The sequence below is a fragment of the Lygodium microphyllum genome, chromosome 22 (assembly GCF_053477565.2).
Source record: "Lygodium microphyllum isolate KBCC chromosome 22, Lygodium_microphyllum_v1.1.10, whole genome shotgun sequence".
In the NCBI taxonomy this organism is placed as follows: Eukaryota; Viridiplantae; Streptophyta; class Polypodiopsida; order Schizaeales; family Lygodiaceae; genus Lygodium; species Lygodium microphyllum.
Genome location: NC_141156.1, coordinates 65,077,591 through 65,105,124, shown reverse-complemented (window position 1 = coordinate 65,105,124; position 27,534 = coordinate 65,077,591). Strand labels below are relative to the sequence as shown.

At 42.7% G+C, this 27,534-nt stretch overlaps 1 protein-coding gene across 3 annotated transcripts in view; it reads left to right on the top strand.

Annotated features, from left to right (window-relative positions):
• GC5 (golgin Putative 5) overlaps positions 1–27,534 on the top strand; it is a 70,673-nt gene that overhangs the window by 17,709 nt on the left and 25,430 nt on the right. For all 3 annotated transcript variants that reach the window (XM_087663479.1, XM_087663477.1, XM_087663478.1), the window contains exons 5-11: positions 19,104–19,178; positions 19,449–19,560; positions 20,479–20,540; positions 20,630–20,677; positions 22,463–22,747; positions 22,831–22,890; positions 23,004–23,087. In XM_087663479.1, coding sequence (XP_087519605.1) covers positions 19,104–19,178; positions 19,449–19,560; positions 20,479–20,540; positions 20,630–20,677; positions 22,463–22,747; positions 22,831–22,890; positions 23,004–23,087 — 726 coding nt within the window. The remainder of the gene's footprint in view (positions 1–19,103; positions 19,179–19,448; positions 19,561–20,478; positions 20,541–20,629; positions 20,678–22,462; positions 22,748–22,830; positions 22,891–23,003; positions 23,088–27,534) is intronic.

The window sequence follows — 27,534 nt, the reverse complement described above, 5'->3', positions numbered from 1 at the left end:
AGAAGCTAGCAACACCACGGGTCATGACCACATGCTAAGGGTTGGTGTCCCATATCACTAGTCCACATTATCTTGGTGTATGGATACATCAGCCAATAGGCCAAGAGTCCAAGAGTGGCGATCATACAATGATGTGCATAATAGGGCCTCGAGTCCTATAAATAGGACTTGGCTGTCCTAACCCCAAAGTACTCTTAGTGCATTTGCACTAAGTCACTTTATGACCACTGTGCATAGTTACTAGGAACGGGGAACGGGACCCCCCGAAACGGGAGGAACGCCTAAAGTTAGGGAATGAGAACGGGAACGGAGGGAACGACGTATATATATATATATATATATATATATATATATATATATATATATATATATATAGAGAGAGAGAGAGAGAGAGAGAGAGAGAGAGAGAGAGAGAGAGAGAGAGGCAAGAGAGTCAAGGCGGGCAGGTAGGAGAGGCGGGGGGCTGCAGGCCAGGTAGGTAGGAGAGGCGGGAGCATATGTTGTGGTAAGAATTGCTCTTAGCCACTCAAAAAGCCCCAAAACATGCTTATTTTAGACTTATTTTAGCCAAAACCCTAAAACGGGGAGCGGATCGAGAGAGTTAAGTGAGAGGATCTAGAACCCTAATTTTCTATAAATCGGGAGCTAGCCCTCCACTCTTTCCTCAATCTCGTTTATTATCAGCTTGCTTCCCACACCCCGTTCGCGGAGGACATCTCAGCCCTTGCTGTCCATCACTATTCCCTACAGTCAAGCGTATGTTTCTAGCCCTCCACACATTGATTGCTGTTGTTTCTGCCTGGTGACTGATTGCTGGTCATCTGCACTGCTGTCGTACAGCCTGCCATGTCAGCAAACTGCTATGTTTGCAGGCCCTAGCTATCGCGCTGACAGTTTTCTCTCTCCTATTGCAGTCGCTGCAGTTTTCTCTCACCTGTCAGCTGTCATCTGCAATTTTCTCTCTCCTCAGCTGCGTTTGGTAGTTCTCTCTCTACGTGTTACGCGTGACAGTTTTTCTCTCTCCTCAGCTGTTGCCAGCCTCTACACTGCCTCCGTTTGCTGTCTACCTCCCTCTACAGCCTGCGTTTTCTGCACACACTCTCTCTAGACTGCAGTCTGCATCAGATCCAGCTCACATTGCTGTGTTTGCTGGTGTTCGACATCCGAAGGCTGCCTTGCTGCAATTGAGGATCCGTTCGGAGTACGACACACTCTCCAGCTCATTACCCCTGCCCTGATCCTTGAAAGTTGAGATACAGGAGTTCGAGATTCAGTATTCATTCACTGTATAGTGTGTTTGCTGCATGAGCATCATATTATTAGTAGTTAAATCATTTCATTTATTCACTGTGTTCATTGTCGCTGAGTTACCCTAACCCTAACTGTGTTCTTTTATCAGTCTGTGCTTTGTTGTACGGTTTCTATTTATGCTTCTGTGTTAGGGTATTTTCTTTACATGGTATTAGAGCCTGGTACTCTTTGAGAAATCTAGGCCTTTGATTTGAGAGCTCTTCGCAAGAAGCAAGAACAAGAGTAGGTTCAAATGACTTCGAACACATCAACTCCGGTTCAGTCTCCAGAAAAGCCTATGTCGAGAACCGAGCGAGAGTGGGCCGATTAGCTTGCTTCACAAAGTTCTGACATGGTGGAAAACACATCTGAGTACACGAAAGAAAAGATAGGCAAGCTGACCTTTGAAGAATATAAATTGATCATAGCCTATCAATGAAAGAAGATTGAGTAGCTTAAACGAAGGATTGCCCTTCAAGAAAAGCTTCTGAATGAAGGCATGCATGATTTTCACTCTTCAGATGTTGCGCATAAGTCTGATGATGTTGCAAGGCCGTCGAGATCTCCATTAGGGATGGGCCGGGGGCCCCCCTTTTGGAGAGCAAGATCCGGAGTATGTTTCATTTTTTCAGACTCTACCGTTCTCTCCGGTGCAAGATACTTTTGATTTATCTTTTGTGACTTCTTCTTTTACCTCTTTTGTTTTGCAATATACTGATAGAGATCATGTGGAAGAAAGAGTCCAGTCTGTTGACTATGGAAAAGGTTCTCTCGAGAACCAATTCTTGTATGTTAACACACATCGAGGGGATTATAAGAAAAAGCCAGGTAACTCTTCTTTTGCCCTTCCTTCTTTTTCGTCTACTTCACATAATCAGCATGAATTTGGTGTTCCTTTTACTTCATTACAAGGTGCATCATCATCTTCATAGTTTTAATTTCAGTCTTTAAATTATAAAAATGAACAAAAAGAATCTGTACCTTATACACCTCACTTTCAAAACCCACCCATCCCACCATCTTCTTCCGTTGCTTCACCACTTCCATTTATACCATTTACATTTCCATTTCAGACACCTCATGTCGCACCGCACATCACACCGGGGGATTATGGAAGCATAGGCATATCCTTTAGGACCTCATTCTTCCCTCAGCCGGGTGGTGTTCCACCTACCTCATGCACACTTTCGGGATCATTGCAGCTTGGGTATCCCACTTAGTCTCTCCCGAGTGTGGATCAGTTGCCTCCACAATTTGCCTCCATGGCATTGCCAAGTGGACCTTTTGGCCATACTGCTGTGTCCCAGCCTCACTTTGGACAAGGTTACCGTGTCCCAGTACCTCCACCTACACCGGCACTTTATGGAAACATTTATGTTCCAGTGCCTCTGCATTAATCGGTACTCATTGAACACTCACAGCCTACTTTTGCCTACCCACCTCTTCCCCCTTTCTCTTTCTTTTATCAGACACACCCACCTCCACCATCTTTCCCACCATCATCTTACACCACCTACTCGACACCTCATGGTTCTAGCTCATCTTCTGCCAAGAATGCATTTAATGATAAGACTCGTTTTAATGGGTCAAGTTTTACTACTTGGTCGAATTTGATGAGACATGTCCTTGACTCATAGAACCTATGGGATCTTGTGTAGGGGTTGGAACCCTAACCTGATTCCGTATTTGTTCCATACGAGGTCTTCTGCTCATGGAAGGCTAGGAATGCCTCCGCTATTGTTGAGCTGATGTAGAGCTTATTGCCTGAGTTTCATTCTCAGCTTCAACATTTTGACTTAGCATCATAGCGATGGGCATACTTGACTGACCGCTATGCGGCTCGAGATAGAACCTGTCGTATTAATCTTGACCATGAGCTTCAGCTTTTCAAAATCACTAACCGGGATGACTTGAAAGTCAAGTTGGTTGAGTATCGGCTTATTCTCGCTAAATTCTTCACTACGGGGACTCCCAAGTTCTCTTACGATCAAGTCACATTGTTCCTCAATAAACTCCCCAAGAAATACTTCAATTTTGTGGAAGGAATAGTTTCAAAGCCTACCATACCTACATTTTATGAATTTGAGTGTCAGGTGTTTCGTTACCCACGGTTGTTCGATCAGTTTCATATGAATTCCTCTTTAGAGGGGGCTCTTCTTGCTCATTCTCAGAAAGGGCAACAAGGGAAGGGTAAACCAAACCAACCCTCCACTCAAAATCAAAATCAAACTCAAAAGCTAAATCAATCTGGGGATTCTCAAGGAAACTTCCAGTCACAACTTAAACCAAGGTGGTAGAATTACCTAAAAAGAATAGGTATTGTCAACATTGTCAAAAGGTTGGCCATTTTGACGACGAGTGTCGATCAAAGGCACGAGGCACAACACCAAAACCTAAGTCTCAGACCCTTGCCTCACAGTCGGGCAACCCCTAGCAGGGAAGGCAGGGTGATGGCAAGGGGCAGTTTAAAGGTCAGACTCACACTACCACCGCATAGCCATCTCAGTCGACAACGTTCTCAACTCCAGAGGGCTTGTTTGACTGGTTTGCAAAGGCCCACATCGTCTCCATAGAGACATCCGATGCGAGTCTCGTCCACATTTGTGAGTTGCCTCCTAACAAGATTAGCTGAGCACTTCAGCTCCAGTTTGGGTTGTGGACAGTGGAGCTATACATCACATGACTTCTATAGAGGACATTTTCCGTATCTGAGCCCCTATAGCCGAGCGGGTCCGTATAGGAAACAACTCCTCGGTTAAGATTCAGGCTCAAGGCTGCGTCAGTTTTGCCACTGACAAGTGTTCGGATCTGGCTTCGATGGACAATGTATATCATGTCCCTCAGCTTGGGGTGAACTTGTTATCTGTTTAGCAGCTTTGCCGGTTGGGGCGAGCAATTTTCTTTACAGTGACCACAGTCGAGGTCCTTGACTCTCTGACTGGTTTAGTGATTGCTTGCAGTGAGGCACAGCCTAATGGCCTATACCACATGATTCACTTTCTCACCAAGCCGACTACCGAGGGCTCCGTGTTCCATAGCTTCCAGGCCTTAGCCACCTCTCGGGAGCCTACGCACAATGAGCGACTTTGGCATTTTCACTTAGGGCATCTTGGTTATGACTCACTTTATGAGTTGTCATGCCGTGAGCTGGTTGAGGGCCTTCCACGCTTGAAGCTAGCTCGAGATGTCTGTAAAGCTTGTCAACTCGGCAAGTAGCACCGTACCCCATTTCCTCAGCAGTCTATACATAGAGCTAAGAAGTCTCTTAGATTGATTCACGTTGATCTTTGCGGGCCAACATCCACTGCCGCTTTGAACGACGCGCTATACTTCTTTTTGATAGAGGATGATCATTCTCGATACATGTGGGTGTACTTCCTCAAGCATAAGTCGGATGCTTTCACATATTTTTCTGCTTGGGTGCTGCTAGTTCATAACCAGACTGGTCGTCGTGTCGGGTGCATGAGGAGTGATAGCGGTGGTGAGTTTATCTCCCACGAGTTTTCTGAGTTTCTACATAAGCATGGCATTTCTCGCCAGCTCACGTCTACCAACTCCCCCTCTCAGAATGGAGTCGTAGAGTGTAGGAACCGCACAGTCATGGAAATGGCATGCTCTATGCTGTTCGTAGCAGAGCTTCCTGAGCGCCTTTGGGTCGAGGCTGTTAACACTTCGTTGTACATCCTCAACTGGTGCCCAATTGCAGCTCTTGTTGGGGGTAAAGGCGCCTCCACCTAGCCGCTCGTGTATTACTACACTGATAGTCACCGCCACTGTACACTGCAGGTGGCGGGCGCCTGTCACCGTCACTTTATTCTTTATTTTTTTAGTGATAGTTTGAATAAACGAAGGCCCGGTCACACATTGTGACTGTTGGAGTTCCCATTTCTTGTCTCTCTCTTTCTTGCTCTTGCTCTCCCGCCATAGCTCTCGAGTGCAAGCTTCGATCCTTCTCACCTTACAACTGGTGTCAGAGCTCGTCTTCCCGACTCTTGAGCTTGGTTTGTGGCATTCTCAGCTTCCCATCGACTCCCCACTCACATTGGGTCTCCTTCTCGGCAGCCATATCCGACCTTCCCGAGCTCCTGTCACTCCCCGGCTTCTCGAGCTTCTTTCCGGCCTATTGAGGCACCCTCAAGGCATTCAAGCAAACGTATTTGATCATTTTCTTCAGGGTTTACTTTAGTTCTCAGGTCTCACAGGCTGTAAACAAGATTGGGGCAGCCACCATTGAAGCTCCCTTGCTTCATATCTCACTTGCCTTTGAACAAGACTTGTTGGGGCTCATTGTGGACCACCATTGGCTACTTCTCTTGCCCCCCAACACTTCAAACTTCAGCCATGTGAGCAGCAGGCCTCCCCTACAGATCTGGACCTTTTGTGCATCTTTTTGTAGCTTGTGTACAGCATCAAAGCAGCCCCCTACTTCCTAGTGGTCATTGGGATGATGTTTGGGCTTCATAATGCACTCTTGACATGGTCTATGGCTTGGTCTTGAAGACTTGAGCATTGGACATCGATTTGGGGCTGATTCAAACACTGTTTGGGATTGTTTACAGCAGTTCACAGTCATGTTATGCTGATGCTACATTGACAGTAAATGCTATGCTTGTCTAGGCATATATAGTCAATCGGTTTGATGCCTATTGGATGCCGATCGACTTGGGGATGGATTGCACATGTTATGCCATCATTTTTGGACTGATTTGCATACTGAAATTTCTCAGTTTTGACAGTCATTCTTGGCTGTAATAACAGTGGGCTGAAGCTCATTTGATTGCTTTGGGTTATGCCTATTGATTCCGGGTTATGTCTTGGATATATGCAATGAAGTATTGATCTTCGGGGTACGACTTCGAGCTTGGATTCCATTCTGAATGCTTTTGGAAGAGCTTTGACATTACGCACTCATTGATATGGTTCATGCTTGACAGTGATATATGCTTTGACGGTGATGCTCTTTGGATCTATGCATACCCGTTGCCTACTGCTTGATGCTCATGTCTCGGTTGATTACGCTATGCATATGTTGAGCTTGAGTGCTCATTGAATCTCTATCTTGGATGCATTTTGGATTATTTGGAGTTGTCTTGGATGTTACTTGGCTTGTCAGAGTTTATTGGGATGTATGTCTTACTCATGGATGCTACCTACAGTTGCTTTGTAGCCGTCATGCTCTTGGGATGCTATTGAGGCATTGTGTTGGTTACTTGTCTTTGGCATTTTGACTTGGTTTGATTGAGCTGTTGAGCTCGTTTATCCGCCTTTTGTGCTAGTGGGAGCATCTTGTATGCTTGACCGACATTGAGCAGCAGGAAGTTTATGCTATTTGAGCATTTTGCAGATACTTGAGACTTTGGGATCTCTTACACTTGGATGTTGCATGGTTTATGCACTGATGTCTTGGAGTTGCTTTTGGCTTGAGCTTGGGCTTTGCACTCTTGTGAGCATACATCTACTGGTGTCAGGTCTTGTTAGTGTTATGTATACTTTGCTCTATTGTACAGGGGGTATGCCTACTCACTGACGGATGCTTTGGTGACATGTTTGGGTATTTGCTCAGGGTCTTGATGACTGTTTGGTGCTGATTTATGCCCATTTATGGCTGGTCATGTCTTGGCTGTTATTTATTGACTTGGTGCAGTGATTTGGTCGCAGTTAACTCTCGCAGTACCCTACTGTCATTTATTACAGCAAGCATATAACTCCAGACTGACATGGATTTTTCATGCTGAAATATTTTGAAAGATGTACTTTCACTAGTACTTGGTGGGCAGCAGCTTTGGTTACACTTTTCTCGCAATTTTCTCTCGATTTTGGTGATTTTTTGCAGTAAACAGCAAGTAGTTTTGAACTGTCTACAGTCTTTCAGCCTGCATTATGGCGAGTTCATCCACTGATCATGCTATTTTCAACATCACTAAGCTTGATTGTACGAATTACTCTTATTGAAAGAGCCAGATTTGACAGGTGTTGGTGCAGAAATCACAGATTAAACCATTGAGGTTCAGCGGGCAGCCGTCTGGAACTATGCTAGATGAGGAATGGTTTGAGCTTGATGAGTTATGCAAGTCCACCATTGTATTATCTCTCACAGAACAGGTTCATTACAATGTATTTGAGGAAGAACAGAGTGCATGGCAGTTGTGGGATAAAATCAATAATCTCTATGACAAGAAAAGTCCAGCGAGTCAGATGTATTGACTGAAGCAGCTTATGGATCTGCGCATGAAGGAGAATGTGACTATGTCTGCTCACTTGAGCCAGTTCCATGCTATACTCAAGAACTTGACTTCGCAGGACATCACTTTTGCAGAGGATGTCACTCCTCTTTTCTTGCTTGGTACTCTTAATGAGTCACGGGATGTATTCCGCATTGCATTATGTGCCTCTACTGCTACCTTGAAATATTATGATATTGAGAGTGCTCTTCTATAGGAAGAGGTTAACCGTAAGAATTTGGATGCCTCTCGTGTGTTGCATGCTATGACAGTTAGAGATAGGAATGATAGATATGGAAAGCATGGTAGTGGCAGTGGTAGTAGCTGTGGACGGGATTCTTAGAAATCTCGGTCCAAGTCTCGTGGGAAGTCACGTAGCAAATCCTGTGGCAGGAATGCAGATGTTACTTGTCACCATTGTGGGAAAAAGGGCCATATTAGGTCACAATGCCATGAACTGCGCAATGAAAGACGCAAAGATAAGGGGAAAGACAAAGTGCAGGATAAGTCTTCTGATCGTAGCATAGTGCCTGCAAAGTCTAGTATTAAAATTGAAGAGATCAATGTTATGCAGTCCGAGGATGTTGATGATGATTATATCCTTGCAGCTTCATCTAGTGCTTCGTAGATGACAGAGATACACTCTATGTATGCACAGTGTTGGCTCTTGGACTCCGGTGCGTCCTTTCATGTGACACCTTGCCGAGAGTGGTTTCATTAATACCATACTGTTTCGGGTTTTGTGCGTTTGGGTGATGATAGGTCTCTTGATATTGTGGGCATTGTAATGTTAGGCTACAGTTTTCTTCTGGCAGCAGTTTTGTTATGCAGGATGTACGTCATGTCCCTGCTTTGACACGCAGTCTCATGTCAACTGGACAACTTGATGACGCAAGATATCATGTATGTTTTGAAGACTCTGCATGGAAGATCACTCGTGGCAGACTTGTGATTGCGAGAGGTGCTAAGGCTGGCAGCCTCTATCCCTTGATTGTATCAGCTTCTTTCCTTGATCATGTTTTGTCTGTGGATTCTATCCCACATGTATCTCTTTGGCATGCCCGTTTGGGCCATATGTCTTTGAAGGAAATGAAAATGCTTTCTGGTTTGCAGTACTTACCGCCCCTTGATTATGCATGTTTTGATTCATGTGAGCATTGTCTTTATGGCAGGTAGACTAGGTCTATGCATAAGAAGTCTGGTAGGCCACGCATGAGTGAGCCCTTGGCATTGGTTTTTTCGGATGTCTGTGGGTCCATGCCTTGTCAGTCTATGGGTGGTGCAAAATATTTTGTTACTTTCATAGATGATTTTTCACGGAAAGTTTGGGCTTATCCCAGTAAGCTGAAATCCGATGTCTTGGCTGTGTTTCAGAGATGGCTTGCATTGGTTGAGAACCAGTCTGGATATAGGCTAAAATGCCTAAGAACAGATAATGGGGGTGAGTATGTCTCACGTGCTTTTGAGCAATTATGTGATGAGAGGGGTATTAAGCGTCAGTTGATCGCCCCCTACAAACCCCCCCCCCCCCCCCCCCCCTAAAGAATGATTTGGCTGAGCGGATGAATAGAACCATCCAGGAGCGTGTATGTAGTATGCTTAGCCATGCAGGCCTACCACAGAGCTTTTGGGCTGAGGCAGTTAGTACAACTATGCATGTCATAAACAAATCACCTTCTAGTGGTTTGGATTTCCAGGTTGCAGAGGAGGTATGGACTGGAAAATCTCCCTCTTATGCACATCTCTGTGTCTTTGGATGTGAGGCATTTTGCCATGTGCCCAGGGACAAGAGAAGTAAGCTGGATCCTAAAAGTGTCAAATGCATTTTCCTTGGTTATGGGGATGCAGGGGAGATGGGTTACCGTCTTTGGGATCCGCAGGCGGCGGAAAGTCATCTGCAGTCATGATGTAGCCTTCCATGAAGACAAGATGCATCGGCAGGTTGAGAGAGTTGTTGAGATCCGTAGGGTCATATTTCAGGAGAAGCCGAGAGCTCCCGCACAGCCAGTTGGACAGCCTACAGTTGCAGCAGATACTCATGGTCAAGGTGTTGGAAAGGCAATTGGGCAGGTAACAGAGCCTGCCGTGAGACGGTCTACTAGAGACAGACGTCATTTGATAGATTTCAGCCCTCGATGCATTATGTCTTGGTTACAGATGCAGGAGACTCTTTCACTTATGATGAGGCTATGCGTAGGGGTAACAGCCACTTCTAGGAGAGGGCTATGCAGTCTGAGATAGACTCCTTGCATAAGAATGATACTTGGGATATGGTTTCCTTGCTTACGGGCACGAAGGCTTTGCCATGCAAGTGGGTGTACAAGCTGAAAAGTACCCTTGGACATCCGAAGCCGGCATACAAGGCTAGATTGGTAGCAAAGGGTTTTAAGCAGGAGGATGGTGTGGACTTTGATGAGGTATTTTCTCCTGTGGTTAAGATGATCACCTTGCGCTTAGTCTTGGCTTTGGTTGCTCAACTTGACTTAGATTTATACCAGATGGATGCCAAGACGGCTTTCTTACATGGAGACTTGCATAATGAGATTTATATGGAGCAGCTTAAGGGCTTTGCAGAACCTGGCAGGGAGCACCTAGTGTGCGAATTGAAGAAAAGTTTTTATGGCTTGAAGCAGGTACCTAGGGATCACAGGTTCAGATTCTGTTGCCATAGCGGAAATTAAGACTAAGCTTAAAGCTACATTTGAAATGACAGACCTTGGTTTGTTATCCTATTCTTTGGGGATGGAGGTAGTTCATTTTGGAGGATGCATTTTTGTGTCACAACAAAAGTACGCACTTCAGCTTATGGAACAGTACTCTTCGGATTAGACACTACCAGTGGCCACGCCTCTTGATCCTACTGTCCACTTGTCGAAGGATACCCTAGGACAGCCCTTCGATGCACACACCTATCGTTCTGTCGTAGGAAAACTTCTTTGGTTAATTCACACTAGGCCACTAGATTTAGCTTACTCTGTTAGCGTACTCAGTCAGTATTTCATAGCACCTAGGATGCCACATTGGATTTCATGTCTTCCTGTGTTGCGTTATTTGCGGTGTTCTTTTTCTTATGGCATGACATATGGTTCTGGTTTATGTTTGCAAGGGTATATTGATTCTGATTGGGCAGGAGATCTTGACACCCGGCTTTTCCATGGCGGCTACCTCTTTACCTTGGGCACGGCTCCCATTTCTTGGTCCAGCTGTAAGTAAGAGACGGTGGCGGCTTTCACGGCCGAGGCTGAGTACCGAGCTCTCTTCGATGGCACCACCGAGGCCATCTATCTGAGGAGTTTACTGGTGGCGCTTCACTTTTCATGTGACTCTCCCACAGTTGTCTACTATGACAACTAGAGTGCCATTGCCCTTGCGGGCAATCCAATTATCACACCACGGTCATGGCATGTGGGAGCCCATTTTCACTTTTTCAGAGAGCAGGTTGAGCTAGGCACTATTCGCCTAGAGTTTGTACCTTCATCAAATAATTTTGTAGATATCTTGACCAAAGCGGTCAACCGGCCGGTTCTTTAGTATCTGCTACCCAGGATCGGCTTGGGTACACTCTTCCCTACTTCTTCAGCTTGACGGGGAGAGGGTGCTTTCCTCTTGCTTTCCCTTCCAGTTTGACAGGAGGCGGCTTTTACTCTTGATTGTGACAATGATGATGCTTACAGTTTTTAGACATTACATTCACTTATTCTTTTGTATTGTATTATGGGCATTTGTAACTTCATCTGCACTGTCAGGATGACCTAATTGTAAAAGGGCACTTGGACAAATGAACAATTTCCCTGCGAGGGCACTGTCCTAGTGGCACTGTTGCATAGTATATTGCATGAGCATGACATCTTGCATCTCCCTTTGCATTACCCCATGCATTGGCATTCTGTTCATGTAAACATGCATCTGTGCAGATTTATCCCTTTTCGGTCTTTTGGAGTGGTCGACTCTAGGATCCACCATATTCGTAGCATAACACATGGCAGTTCTTCTACATGTAGTTTTCCTATCCTTGCTTGCTTGTTTTGCTTGTCTTGCTAAGCCCACCATTCTTTTTTTTTTTTTTTTTTTTGGCCTTTCCACATATTCACCACCTGATTGGCACATATACACACTTTTTCTCATCCTTAGGCACTTATCCTAGTCTGTGCGAGGGATTGGTTTGCTAGTTTTGTGCTTGACTTGGGTTTAAAACTCTCTTTATCTTTTCCTATCTCTTAATCGGCCGCAACCCCTATATTACTTATGTATTTTCAAAACATTAAAAAAAAAGTCTATTGATTCCATCCGCCTTTGTAGGACTTGGTAGGCCCTTGGGCAGCCGCCGAGCACCCTTGGTCCGATGCCCTGGCCTCTCTCGGGTGATCACTTGGGCTCCCTTGTTAAGATAATAATCGCCTTTGTAGTCTTGGTAGGCCACTGGGCAGCCAACGTGCACCCTTTGTCCGATGCCTTGGCTGCTTTGGGGTGGGACGCCTTGGGGTAAATCAAAATTAAGGCTGGCTATTTTTCTTGCCCTATTTTGGGCCTAAGAGGGGGTGTTGTGCTAAGAATTGCTCTTAGCCACTTAAATAGCCCCAAAACATGCTTATTTTAGGCTTATTTTAGCCAAAACCCTAAAACGGGGAGTGGATTGAGAGAGTTAAGTGGTAAAGGATCCAGAACCCTAATTTTCTATAAATTGGCAGCCAGCCCTCCACTCTTTCCTCAATCTCGTTTTTGCAGGTTTCAGGTGTTATCAGCTTGCTACCCACACCCCATTCGTGGAGGACATCTCAGCCCTTGCTGTCCATCACTATTCCCTACAGTCAGGCGCTTGTTTCCAGCCCTCCACTCGCTGATTGCTGCTGTTTCTACTTGGCGATTGACTGCTGGTCATTTGCATTGCTATCATACAGGCTGCCACGTCAGCAAACCGCTGCATTTGCAGGCCCCAGCTGCCGCCCTGACAATTTTCTCTCTCCTACTGCAGTCGCTGCAGTTTTTCTCTCACCTATCAGCTGTCGTCTGCAGTTTTCTCTCTCCTCACACCTGCGTTTGGCAGTTTTCTCTCTCTACCGGCTGCGCGTGACAGTTTTTCTCTCTCCTCAGCTATCTCCAGCCTCCACACTGCCTGCGTTTGCTGTCTACCTCCCTCTACAGCCTGCGTTTTTTGCACACACTTACTCTAGACTGCAGTCTGCATCAGATCTAGCTCACATTGCTGCGTTTGCTGTTATTCGACATTCGGAGGTTGCCTTGCTGCGATTCGGGTTCCGTTCGCAGTACGACACACTCTCCAGCTTATTACCCCTGCCCTGATCCTTGAGATACAAGAGTTGGAGGCTTGATATTCATTCACTGCATAGTGTGTTTGTTGCATGAGCATCGTAGTATTAGTAGTCATATCATTTCATTTATTCACTATGTTCATTGTCTCTGAGTTACCCTTACCCTAACTGTGTTCTTTTATCAATCTGTGCTTTGTCGTACGGTTTCTGTTTATGCTTCTGTGTTAGGGTATTTTCTTTACAACAGGTAGGGCCCAGGCAAGGCAGGCGGGAGCAAGCAGGGCCAGGTGAGGTAGACGAGAGCAGGTAGGGCCCAGGCGAGGCAAGCGGGCAAGGCAGGTGACAGAGGCAGGAGCAGGCAGGATAGTCTGATTCCAAGGAACGGCCGTTCCAAACAAGGAACGATTGTTGGAACAGCCCGGAACAGGGCCGGGAACGGGCAGGAACGTTCCATGGGCGTTTCGCCGGTAGACACATGCCGGAACACGTTAATCCGTTCTTAAGGCCCGGAATGGGCGTTCCCTGTTTCTATGCTACTGTAACCAATGCTATTATCACCCATCTGGATGTCCAAGGACGTAACACTTCCCCCCTTAATGAATGATTGCTGTCCTGATCAGAGGCGAAGTGAGAAAAATGACTCTTCAATGAATGTATTGACTCACAAGTAGCCTTCACCTTTGGGTGGTTTTTTCACTTGATCAAGTACTCAAGATAAACAATTGGAGGGGATTGTTTAGTCCTAAGGTCAAGAATCAAGGTGTGGAATATATCGAGTTGTCATGGGGATATGGAATTTTTGGATGCTAGAGATATTTAATTAATTTAATACTCAAATGTGCAATGTTGTGATGCACATGTGATGTGCAAGCAGACATTTCATGGTAATAGGCCAAGGACCTTGAGGAAGTAGTGGGTGTCGAAGTCAAAAGTTGTAACAAGCTATGTCAGCTAGGTTTTGGATGGTGGTTGGTGTCAGTTTGGCCTTGGGACAATTAATTGGTCAATAAGTGTCAGTGGTGACAATAGGGACTAGACATCAACTAATTAATTAATGCATGTCCAAGTGCCAATTAAGGTTGGGGACCACTTGAGGCTGCAAATCGCCTAGCCAATTAAAATTGTGGATGGGTACATCTAATCTTTAGTAGGGTCAAAAGGGTTGAAATTAATTTTCAGAAATAAATCAATTTTGAAAATTAATTAAATGACTGAAAATAATTGAAAAATGGGATTAGAAGGCTACCACTTGGCAAATTGCAGCAAGAGACCCAAGAGAAGGAGGTGACAACATTTGATGCCTACAAGAGTTGGCGATAGCATTTAATGCAGGTGGCAGTAGTTTTGGTACTCCCAAGCATCACTCAACAGCTTTTGGGGTGGTTACGGCAGGGCAGCAACCATTCTCAGGGGTTTTTTGCGAAGAAATTCTGAAATTCTCTCTACAACTTATTGTCACCTTCTCTAGCTCCTGCTCAGCTATTCTTAGCAGATATCAGCCAAATTTGGTGGACAACAAAGGAATTTCTATTGTAAACCCTAATTTACAGCAGAATTTAGGGTTTAGTAGCCACCTTAAGACCCATGCCAGCAATTGGAGGCATTGAAGACTGAAATCAGCAGTTGGAATTCAAGGAATTGCCAGAGATATTAGATGCGAGCCCATCCCAATCAGTTGACGTAGCATTTGGCTAGTCAACGATCCATTTTGGACAAGTGCTGGGTGAAGATCAAGGGGCAAATTGATCAAAAGACTTGCTGATCATTTGTGATAGCAAGGGGCATTTGGATCAAGGGAGGAGATTAAGGAATCTCAGTTGTACTCTGTAACCAGCCTTCCTTCCGTGGATGGGTGGTAAATCCCTGATTACAACTTAATTACAGTAGCAAACAATTAATGCAAATCTGAAAATACAAATTTATCAACTAATCTTGGACAATGCACACCTGATTGGCCCCAAAATTGGCGCCCCTTTCGGTATTTCTTTAGCTTTATTGAAGAAGAAGTTGATTTACAATGGGATTTTCCCAATTCCTTTCGGTATTCCAACTCCCCTTGCTGTTCAAAATGGCCAACAAGTCTTTTAATCCGATTTGCCCCTTGATTCGGGCATACAATTGGCCTTCACCCGCTTTGATGGAGATGGAAAATGCCTCAAATTCAATGGCTGGCTAGTCCTCCACCTAGATTTAGCTGAAATTCACCTTTAGCCCTAAAGAATCCAAGTCTTGGAGCTTCCAATTTATGGCACACTTCCCAAGGCTGCTGCTAAACCCTAATTTCTGCTGTAAATTAGGGTTTACAGCAGAGAATTTTGCAATTTCTTAACCTCCAAGGGTCCAAATAGTGAGATCTTCGGAACAAGACTGTGAAATGGTTAGGAGATGAGAGAGAAAGCTGTAGAGAGAGAAAATTCAGAGTTTTGTCGCAAAGAATGACTGAAAATCAGTCAAATACATCTGCTGCCCTGCCACAACAGCATGTAGATGCAAAGAACTAAAGAAAATCAGTCATTTACAACTGCTACCTTGTCTCAATAGCGTGTAGATGCTATCACTTGCTGTTGATTGGTCTTCTCTTGCCCTTGACTGCCTCAGAAGGTCCTTCAATGGCTGCAAATCAGACCAGCAACATCTCCTCCCTCTCTCTTGCAGGCTGATTACACTAAAAATGCCTCTCTCCAGCCTCTAAAGACGTTTTTCAAACTTGCATGGGCATTTTTGAAAAGTGGCAGCCTTCCTAAATAGTTTTTCCAGCGTTATCCATAATTAAATATTAATTTTCAGTCTTTAAATACTGGAAATTAATCTAATAACTATTTTGGTGCCCTAAAAAATAATCTGATTGGCCAATAATTAACTTGGCTAGGCAATTTTCATTCCTGATTTTCTCGGGTCCCGGGCTTGTAAATTTACTCTAACCCCAGTTACACCTCACATGTGCAACATTTACTTAACCATGTGATTAAAAATTAATCCACATGCTAAAGTTTCAAAAATATATGTTCTCATGACATACTACATCCAATTACAATATATGTTAGAAATAGCGAAAGGGGTGCCAAATTTGGGGTCAATAGAGTGTCCAATGTCCATGATTGTATGGCAAAGTGTGCATTTCAGTTTTGTGAATTTGTTAATTGCTGTAATTAAGTAATTAATTAGGTCTTCACCACCCTCTCTAAGAAGAAAGCTTGGTTTTAGGAGTAATGTCCTCAAGTTGGGGGACTTCTTCAATCGAAGAATCAATTCACCTTGTTCCAATTGTTCTTTCAAATGACTAGTGTGGAACCCAAGGTGAACTCGAATTCCAAAAGGTAAATCCAGCTTGTAGGATATGCTACTTATCTTCTTGGTAATGCAGAAAGAACCACAATACCTCCAAAACTTATAACACTTGTTGGTAGTCATTGAATTAGAGTCCTTGGGGACTATAAGGTAAATCCACATATTCTCTTGGAGTGCTTGAGGAGTACAATGTTGGTTAGCATAAAATGTGGCACAATTCTTGGCCATTTTAATGCTTTTCCTAGCAATCATCAACGTCTCTTTCATATCATGCAAAAAATTGACCATGAATTGCATCTTCACTCTCTTGAGCTTGACAATCAGTGGTTTTGGCTCAACCATACATAAGGGTAAACGGGTTGTAACTAGTAACCAAATGTTTAGCATTGTTATAAGCAAACTCTATTTGAGGAAGATAATGCTTCCAATCAAATTGCCAATGGGAGACATATGTATGCAGCGTATCCTCCATGGTTTAATTTGTCCTTTTGATTTGTCCATTGGTTTTTAGGATGCTTCAAGGACAACATGGACAATCGAGTTTTCAGTTTTTGGAAAGTTGTTTGCCAAAAATGGGTGTCCAACGCTTGGTTCATTGTGACTTTAATAAAATTTTATTGCGGATATCCTAATCATTAGGCATATACAGTTTGCCTTGTTTAAAAAGTAATCCATTACAAATGGAATACTTTTTTGCCGTCTTTCTCTCAGTAGTCAGCTTTCGGTTGTCCAAACCACCAAAGCTTCCTAGGCTACTAAATTCTTCTCGAACTAGTTGCCAGATCTTACCAAAGTGAAGATCATTTTGACAATGCTCCTCGAGGGAAATATAGAAATCAATTGAGATTTTGGAGAAGGCATTGACCTCTGTTATTTAACTAAGAGTATCGGCAACCATATTAGTCATACATTTTCTATAATAAATCTCGAAGTTAAATTCTTGCATAAGCTTCAACCATCTCGCCTTGCGGCGGTTATATCGGTTGATCACAAAGATATATTAATGAATGATTGTCCGTCCAAATAATAAATGGGGCACCGTACAAATAATAATGCTATGTTTTAAGCACATGGATGACTGCCAATAGTTTCTTCTCTTGGGTGGTGTAATGTGTTTGGGTGTTCGTGACCTTGTGGCTCTCAAAAGCATTAGGTTGGCCATCTTGATAAAGAGCAGCACCTAAGGCATAATCATTCCATTTGTGTGAACCTTGAAAGGTTTATTTAGATTGATAATCTGCAATATTAGCGTAGTAGTAACGAGCTGTTTCAATGTTTGAAAACATTAATCAAGTTCACTAGTCCAAATGACTGGTAGACTAATGTGCTTTTTGTGCTTCAGATATCCTTAAGCAAAAGTGTTAAGGATTAAACAATATAAGCATAGTTCTTTATGAACTTTCGAAAAAATCCAATAAAATCTAAAAGAACATTTACTTGCCTGATGGTTCTTGGAATAGACCAATCAAGCACTACTCGAATATTTTCGGGATCAATTCTGAAGCTGTCCACATTTGATGATAATCGGATCTAATATCGATTTTGGTGAAATATTGCGTACCACAAAGTCATTCTATAAGGTCATTCATCTTAGGTAAATGATACTCATTCTTCATGGTCAACTTATTGAGACCTTTGTAATTGATACAGAAGTGCATTGTACCACTTTTTTTAAAGCGAGAAGAGGGACACCGCATGGGGATTTACTTGGCTCAGTAAAACCCTTATCTAGATAATCTTGAAGTTGCCTAGCTATCTTGTTATCCTCTTTTTAAATAACCTATAAGGTTGTCGAGAGACCGAATGGCTACTGGGTAACGTCTTAATTCTATGGTCTAAGGCTCTACGAGATGAAGAAGTCCATCAGGTAGCATGGACGGAACAAGGTAAGCATATTAAAATAAAATTGGATCCAAGTACTCACATTTGAATTCACATTAACATTATTATTAAAAGAAATCAAACTACATTGTGAATTAGATGATTAAACTTTTTCTACGAAACAATTATATGTGATAACATTTGGATCAAGAAAACTTCACTAAAGTCCAATGCAGAAATTACATATACATTAGTTTTTGTGATCCTTGAGGGTAGACGATTCTCAATCACATGGAAATGACCATCAAGTTTGAAAAAATAGTACATGAGTTTTGTAGTCAATGTACAAAGAGGAATATTTATAAAAAAACCATGGCATGCCAAAAATGACATCGACATGGTTAAGACTCATAAGTTTGCCGCCGGCTCACATGCCCATGATTCACTTTATGTGGATTTTCGAGCGAGTTGTCCTATAAAAATCTAAAAATTCATAATTTGTCCAATTTAATGAAGCTTCTTTTTGGGGCTGTATGAGAGTTGAAGGTATTAGCCAATAATATGAGTTTTATCTTTTAGGCTAATTCTGAGGTAGCATGATATAGCCGAAGTGATTGCCTTGTTGTTAGGAATTCGGGTTATAACCATGAGGTTGTGGGTTTATATCTCTTTGGTGCTAGTTCTAGGGGCTCCTATATTCTTTGATGTTGTACCCAGTGTATGTGGCCCTAGCCCTTCCCTAGAGGATTGTCATTGTATTGGCCTCATTTCTGAACCAGGTTACATGTATTGCAGGCCACTGTAAGGACTAGGTGCCTTGATCCAATATGGCTCTTGCCCAATGAATAGTTTGTGTGTGTACCAGGGTACATAGAATGTGACAGTTTGGCCATTAATAATGTCCAAATTATTGGCAATTACATAGCTATGACTGGGACATGTGTTTGGCAAGGTTCTTTTGTTGGGGTTAAACAGACATTTCCAAGGTCCATAACTATGGAGTATGGCTTACACCTCTTGGCCAAGCCTCTCTTTTTAGTGGGTGATTAAGGTGTGGAGGTAGACTTCTTAAAAATTTACCTAGCTGTTAGAAGGTAAGGCTTTGTTAGCAAGTTTCACATACTGGATGCCTTTTGTCTGCAGGATTTTCTTTGAAGTGGGACAATTCTTTTCACAGATTTCAATAAATTATTTCATTGTTGATTGTCAGCAGAAGAAGTTGAGTGATGGCGAGATGGAGGCATTGAGGGAAGAATTTCAGCAACGGCTGAATGCTGCAGAAAGGAAGGTTTGCTTTAGCTTTTTGAATCCTCCTTTCCCTCTATTTATTTATTCCACCTGCCGCCAAGTTCCCCCTCTCAAAAATCCAACGCTTTTCTTTTCTTTGGTAATGCCTTTAGTGCTATTGTCTTACTATCATATGCACTGTCAACCATTGGCATTGTGGATATTCCCATGCGCTTGGCAAAAATTGCATAGATAATTTCATGTCTATGGTAATGCATGTTGTTTTTTGCTTTGAAGATGGCTATGCCCTAATACTACTTTTGGGTCTTAGGTGTATGCCTTGACAAAGGAGCGTGATATGCTGAGGAGAGAACAAAGTCGTAAAGATTCATCTATACTTTTGAAAGAAAAGGATGAGATAATCAAGCAAGTGATGGCAGAAGGTAGAGTTTTCATGTCAGTGGATTATCCAAATTCAAATTATGCAGTGCGCTAGCAAGTCAAGTAAACAGAGAAATCTGAACTAGTACCAGCAGTAAATTTTCCAGAGTAGTGATAGAAAATGAGATTATACAAAATGCTAAGAAAATGCAAAGAAAGGCATGAATTGCAAAGTCATTGTTGAGCATCTATAAAGTTCTGCTCATTGTCATATGATCAGAGAATAATAGTAACAAGAAGACTTTTTACGACCAAGCCAATGCTTGATGGAAAGTTACAAAAATGAGACAGTAGCGAACACTTGAGTCTGGAGAGCTTGAATCACTTTTGCACATCTGAACTTTCATGGTAGAATTTGTTTTCTCTGCAGTTCATATTTGCATAACACATATGGCCCTTTCCCCCACCCCTTTTTTCAGCTATTACAGTAGCAGTTGACAGAGGGTGCACTCGTGGATTGTTAGACTGCTTCAGGCACCTATGCTCAGGAGGATGCTGATTTACAACATGGTAGTTTGATCATCTAGCCTTGGGTAGTTTGATGCTTGCTCCTGTACAAACATATTCTGACTCAGTGCTAATGTGTCAAACAAGCAGTTGATGCGATTGTTCTTTAGAAAAGTTTCATACAACTATAGTACCCAGCAAAGCAAGGGTCTTGTTGGTTAGGACAGTTTTAAGTTATCTTGAGTGGTAGTGGTGCAGCAATCCATGAGAAGGATCTTTAAAGGGAAAAGCACCTTTCGAATGTTGACTGGATTAACATGTTCAGTCTGCTTGCAAGCTTCTGTATGGAAGAAATAAGCCATTAAACAAAGATTGAATAATGTGTTCAAGTTGTTGATAGTCAAATTTTATAAGGAAGCTAAGTCATCAAATGATGACTGAGAGCTTCACCCCTTTTCTATGTATTGACACAGGTGAAGAACTTTCTAAAAAACAAGCTGCACAAGAAGCTCAAATGAGGAAACTACGTGCTCAGGTAAATGATTGTTATTTGAAAGAGCAGAATCTCTTTGTACCAGGACCACTGCTAGAAAAGTCATATTATTTTCTCTCATCTACTTTTAGATTCGAGAGCTGGAAGAGGAGAAGCAACGTCTAAAATCGAAGTTTCAGGTAACCATAATAAATTATTTGAAAGTTGTTGGAACTCACATATAGAGCTAAATTGGTCTTGTAATACTCACCATTGATTGCTTTGGTGATAGGATTAGTAGATATGCCATGTTATTGCAAGTTCTATCTAGGATATATGGATCAAGGTTGTGTTTGAGTGGGCTTCATAATTAGAAGAGGCAGCAGGAAACCGTGCCGATGTTTGCTCACCTTCTTTGGTATCGTCCATAGAGGTAGCGCGAACCAATAAGGAAGATTTTTGCCCCAAGGTGTGGCAATCCGGTGGAAAGGCATTATGTAATTTGATATGATCTCATCTTTGATCAGCAGCACAGGCTGCTTGGCTTTAAGGATACAGAAGCAGTAGCCCGAGTGAGAGCATGCATCAATTCTTGAATGGAAAACCCTGTTGGATTGGCTAGATGTGTATAGACAGCAGCATCCTCTGTTGCAGAATCTCATGGAAATAGGCAATAGAAAAGATGTGAAATATGTGAACGTCTTTTGAATAGTTGATGGTTCAAGCTGATATATATTAACACCCAAACCAAGACTTCAAAAAAGCTTTTGCACTGGACGTTGGAGTTATAATATTACCCCTCTGAATGAGAGTTTTCCAGTACTGTATGAGAGTTTTTCAGTCTACCCCTCTGAATGAGAGTTTTCCAGCACTGTATGTTGTAGTGTTTTGAGGAGTCAGCCAGCCCTAACCACAAATAACGCCTTATGCACCTTCTCAACTTCTGAATGTAAGCTTTGTCTTAACGCAGCATATAGTGATAAACCAAGTATTGGCCAACATGACTTGACTTACAATAAGGACTTTGGAAAGAAAACCTAGATCTTTACTGCTTCAGTACAGTAATTTGATTTGAATACTCAATATAGAAAGTGCAAATTGCTGAGCAGATGAATTGTCCATGTCAATCTGGCATGGTGCATCCTCTATCCATCCATGTGAATCTTCTTCTGCCTGGTCCAGTCTGGATTGGATTCATTGCTGTGTCAAAAGGCCACTGGGTTATGCAAACAAATTAGTGCTCCTGCTGCTTAATAAAATATCTAGGAGGCACGAGAGCATTCAATCATGGCCGAGATGCTTCCAAATGACTCATTGTGTCATTAGAAAACTGAGAGTCCAGCAACCCCAGATTTCTACAGTGTTACCTGGAAAGCAGCTATGGCTATTGTTTATCTGAAGAACATAGTCATTGCATCTGCCTCAAAAATGTACAAAAAAGGGCACAATAACAAGCCAGAGATCTTAAATATATCTTGTTTCCTCTAACAGGCCAACGCTAAAGGGTGTACAAGCAAGGTACTCCTTGAATCTATCACTGAAAAAGGTTCGATTGATTATGCAATGGAGAAAATAATGACAAAGTCTCATGTGCAATGTCCACTAAGAGTGCCTTATTAAGAAGCAGAAATCAGCCATGTTTATGAGTAGTCAGACTGTTGTGGGGAATTTGCATAGCCCAAAGACCTAACAAGCTTCCGCTTAATTTTGAAGCCTCAACACTCATGGGCCTTGAGTTTTTGAGTCCTTTTAATTGCCCCGTTTTAGTCAGATATGAGAATGTATAAGTACTGTAATACTTGTTACTTCATAGGTCTTGTGAGTCTTGACCTCTTGAAGGTTTTAATGTAGTGAGTTTTTCTCTCAAGTTCTCTCACCTACTGAATGCTCTGGTCTATGGTCAATTTACGGAATGACATTTCATTCTTTATTGGATGAATCATTCCAATCATTTATGTATTTAATGCATTATCTCTTGTATATAGGTGGAAGAGGCAACAGTTGAGAGCTTAAGAAAAGACAAAGCTGCTACAGAAAAAGCCCTTCAGGAAGCTGTTGAGAGGACACAAGTAGAACTTGCTGCACAAAAAGAATTCTATCTGAATGCTCTGAATGAGGCTAAGGAAGCTGAAGCTCGAGCTGGAGTTCGTGCTGATAATGAAGCAAAGATGGAGTTAGAACGTAGGTTACTTGATGCAGGAGAACGAGAGAGAGCTCTTGTGCAAGCACTTGAAGAGCTCCGCCAAGCCTTAAGTAGAGCTTCACAACAGGCAAATATAGGTTCAATATTGAATGAGAGTTGCAATCCTATGCAATTGTTGTTACTGCCTCACTTAACAAACAATTGATACAGGCAGCTTCTCGTGAAGATACGTTGCGACGAGATATCGAAGACCTTGAAAAGCGGTGTCAGGTATGCTATCTGATGTGAGTTCACTTGTTTGTATCTTTCAAGTAATGCTTCTTGATAGGCGAACACATATGAGTGTTTTTTCCCAGATCAAATTATATTTGTTTTGCTTCTAGGCTGCAGAGTTGCGATATGAAGAGCTTGTTGCAAGTGTACCAGAATCAACAAGGCCCTTACTACGCCAGATTGAAGCGATTCGAGTACTTCCTTCCATTACCTCACATTCTCTCTCATGTCTGGATGCATTTTTAATGCTAAGATTGAACCATTATGTCTTTATACTTCGAAGTGTGTGAGTTCCACTTATGCAGCTTCCCTGTTTCAGAGTTAGTTTCAAAGCATTAATAATGGCTAAGGTACACAAATAAAGCCTATATCAGGGCCCTAAAATAACTTGGTAAAGTCTGCATGAATCTGACTTTCATGATAGTTTTCTCCAGTTTGTATTACAGTGTTGTTCAATCATTTCTCCAAGTGTTCTTAGTTCAGATGCTATGATTTGAGGAGCCAGATCATCATCTCTTTGTGTCCAGCAGTGTACTGAATGTGAGGAAAGGTGAAAAAAGAGATAGAAACTTGCATTAAGCTCAAACAATTGCTGTTATTCAAGTGCAGAAAAACGGGACGATTAGAATGCCTGATAGCCAAGAATGGCAGCCAAGGCAGCCCAAGGAGATGATGTGGCAGCTGATTGACTGCACAAAACAGCAAAACGCAGCCTAGGGAGACTTGAGGAAGACTGGACGGCAGCTGAACGGTGCAAATATTGCAGTCAAAGGGTTATACAGGGCTGGCAACAAGAAAAGACAGCAAACGCAGCAGTTTGACAGTCACCAGCTGTAGTTTACAGCTGTTCAAGGCTGAACCTAGGGTTGGCAGCAATTAACACAAGCTCCCAAAGGTGTGCAGCAGTCGCTTTGACGATCAGCAAGAAGGAGATGGTTGGAAACAGTCCAAATCTGCAAAGATGGAAGGCTGAGATATAGATGCCAGTAGATGGAAAACAGTCTTGGATAGCTTCGGCTGAGATATCCTCGAAAACGGGGTGTGGACATCAAAGCTTCAGCAATTGCAAATTGCAAAAACGAGATTGGCTGAATGGAGGGCAGCCTGTCTATTTATAGCAAGTTTGGGTCCTTCCAAATTAGGGTCCACATGTGGGACACACAAACCCTCTAGGACCATGCTTCTTTTTAATTAAATGTCTAAATTCATTAATTAATTTGAGTCTTGGGGCCATTTAATAAAGCTAATGCATTTTTAGCTTAATACCCCCCTCTGAAGTCCAAAATTGAAACCAAAATGGGACTACAAACAAGCCCAAGAATTTTTTCTTTTCTTTTACCTCAAGGCATCCCACCCTAAAGCAGCTAGGGCATTGGGCAAAGGGTGCACGTCGGCTACCAATGACCTATTAAAACTATAGAGGTGATAGTAATCTTACCAAGAGAGCCCAAATTTTCACCCTAGAGAGGCCATAACATCAGACAAAGCGTGCATGTCAGCTACCTAGTGGCCTACTATGTCCTACAAAGAGGGATGGAAACACAATGGCCTTTTTTTGGGTTTTTTGGAGAGTTTATTTTTTTTTTGTTTTCAAAAGATTTATCATTGAAGTGAGGGCTTTCAATGAGTTTTTGTCCTATGAGTATCTCTGTTCCAAACAAAGAATGATAACAGATGGTCAACCCTAAGACCTTCACAAAACAAATAAACTATCCCTACCACTATTGGGTGTCAAATCTTGATGACAAAGAAAAGTGGAATGTGGGGAGTATATGGTAGAGGCAAAAAAGAGATGTGGAAGCGAGCTAGGCAAGCTGAGCAAGCAAGGGAGATTGCCCTTGGAGATTGCCATGTAAGATGCCGCGAATATGGTGGATCCAAAGCCAACCACTCCAAAGACCAAAAAGGGATAAATGCGCACAGATGCATGTTTACATGAACAAAATGCTAATGCATTGGAGTTATGCCAGAGGCAATGCAAATGATCATGCTCATGCAAAATGCTATGCAACAGTGCTACTTGAACAGTGCCCTCACATTGGAATTGTTCACTTGTCCAAGCGTCCTTTTACAATCATGGTCATCTTGATGATTCAAATGATGATACAAAGCACAAAATAAATACATAATTTTTGAATCAATTTGTAAGCAACATCCTATCACCATCAAGAGAAAAGTTGCCCCCTCTCAAAGTGGAAGCTAAAGCTAGAGGGAGTCACCCTCTCTCCGTCAATCCGAAGTAGTCCGAGAGGGTGTACCCAAGCCAATCCTGGGAAGTAGGTACTGGAGAACCGGGCGATTTACCACCACCTTGGTCAAAATATCAACAAAATGGTCACATGATGGCACAAACCCTGGGTGAATAGTGCTTAGTTCAACTTGCTTTTTGGCGAACTGAAAGTGTGCTCCAATGTGCCTCATCTGCGGGGTGATGATGGGGATATTGACCAATGCAATCGCACTCTGGTTGTTGTGATAGATAACAATCAGAGTAGCACAAAGAAACTGGGGCACTGTCAGCAAGCTCGTCAAACAGATGGCCTCAGTGGTGCCATCATAAAGTGCCCTATACTTAGTCTCATCCATGGAAACCACCACCGTTTCTTGCTTACGACTTGACCGAGCGACAAGAGGTGTACCCAAGGAAAAGAGGTAGCCACCATAGGAACCTCGGGTGTCGAGATCTCTAGTCCAGTCAGAATCAATGTAACCCTGCAAGCATAAACAATGGCCAAAAGTCAATCCATAAGAATAGGTACATTGAAGATATCTCAAAACATGTAAACTAATAGTTCAATATGACATCCTAGGTGTAGTGAAACATTGACTAAGCGCTAATTGAGTATGTTAAATTTGGTCTAGTGTGAATCACTTGAAGGAGCTTCCCTACAACAAGGCTATAGGTATACACAAGTATCCTTAGATAAGTGGATAGTGAGATTAAGAGGCATGGCCACAAGCCATTTTTGATTTGTCCAATACTGTTCCACTAACAACTGAAGAGTATACTTTTGCTATGATATAAAATTACTTCTCTCGAAATGAACTGTCTCTATCCCCAAAAAATAAGACAAGTGACCAAGATTAGTTTTCTCAAATGTAAAACTAAGTTGGGTCTTGATTTCCGTATGCCAGTAGAATCTGAACTAGTAAGAAGGAAATTGTCTCCATATAGTACGATATAGGTGACCCCTTGTGAAGTGATACAAACATATAAGTTTGGGTCACAAGGGGTGGAATGTTGTCCGTAAGTTCGAAGGAACTCGTCCATCCTATGGAACCAAGACCGCGGTGATTGCTTCAGCCCATAAAGAGGTTTTTGCAAACCAAAGACCTTATCTTTTCGGTCAACAGAAAAAAATCCAAGTGGCTGCTTCACATAGACTTCCTCCTCTAGATAACCATTCAGAAAGGCACTTTTAACATCCATTTGATAGATCGTCCAGTCATTGTGAGCGGCTAGTACAACCAATAGATGGAATGATATCAACTGTGTAGTAGGGGCAAAGTTCTCTTCATAGTAAATACCTTGCTTCTGTCGAAACCCATACACTATAAGGCGAGCCTTGTATTTATTTAAAGTCCCATTAGCTTTTAGCTGGTCCAAAAAATCCACTTGGTCTTGATGACTTTCTTGTGAGTTGGACAATCCACTGAGATCCAAGTCTCATTTCGGTCAATAGTCTGTAGCTCATTTTCCATGGCCTCTCGCCATTGGAGATGTTGAAGAACCCCTTGCCAACTTTTTGGCTCAGAATATGCTATTTAGTCTGCTGTAAACAGTGATGCAAATGAAGCATGTGGGGCAAGTTGGGAAGATCTTCGAGGGCCCTCCAGAATGGGATCCAGTGAAAGGATCCTCAAATCCCGCATGGACTATTGGTGCTAGCAAGTAATAGGTCTCGCAGAGGTGTGGGGGCTAAAGAATCTACAAGAAGGTCAGGAGCGGGTAGTAGACTTGGCTCAAAAGGCACTATCTTTGATGGTATATCCTGAGGAATTGGCTTGATGTTGGGTGTGGAGGACTACACAATGTTCCTCTCACATCTCTCTGTACCATCACCTTGTTTGTTGGAGGATCAAACAAACGATAGGCTTTTGCCGCAATGGAATATCTCACAAAAATAAGATCAGCTTAGGGAGTGATATTTTCTATCTTATCATCAAGAGTGTGTGTAAACATGACATCCGAAAACTCTCAAGTGGGTAAATAGAGGGTGAGAGCCAAAGAATGCCTTATACGGGGTCATCTGAGATGCCATTGCAGTGGGGCTCCAGTTAAGAATGTGCACCAATGTGTTAACAGTGTGGACTCAGGGAGCTCTAGTGCAAATAGCATAGAGCGTGCCATGTTTATGGCTATCTGGTTCCTATGCTATATGATTCCATTTTGAGAAGGGAAGTTGGTAGAGATGAGCTGGCAAGAGATGCCATATAGGTATGCTATTCGGTTTGGGACGAAAGTCCTAAAGAGCTCTTCAAGTTGGGAGTTGTCACGGCTCTCAAGAATGACATAGAGTATTTCATTGGAGTTGATGTGGTGGTTAAGTCTGATTTTTTGTCTCTTCTAGGTATGATCATGAGTTGTTTGGTTATGAACTAGTAGCACACATGCAGAAAAGGAGGTGAATGTATTAGATT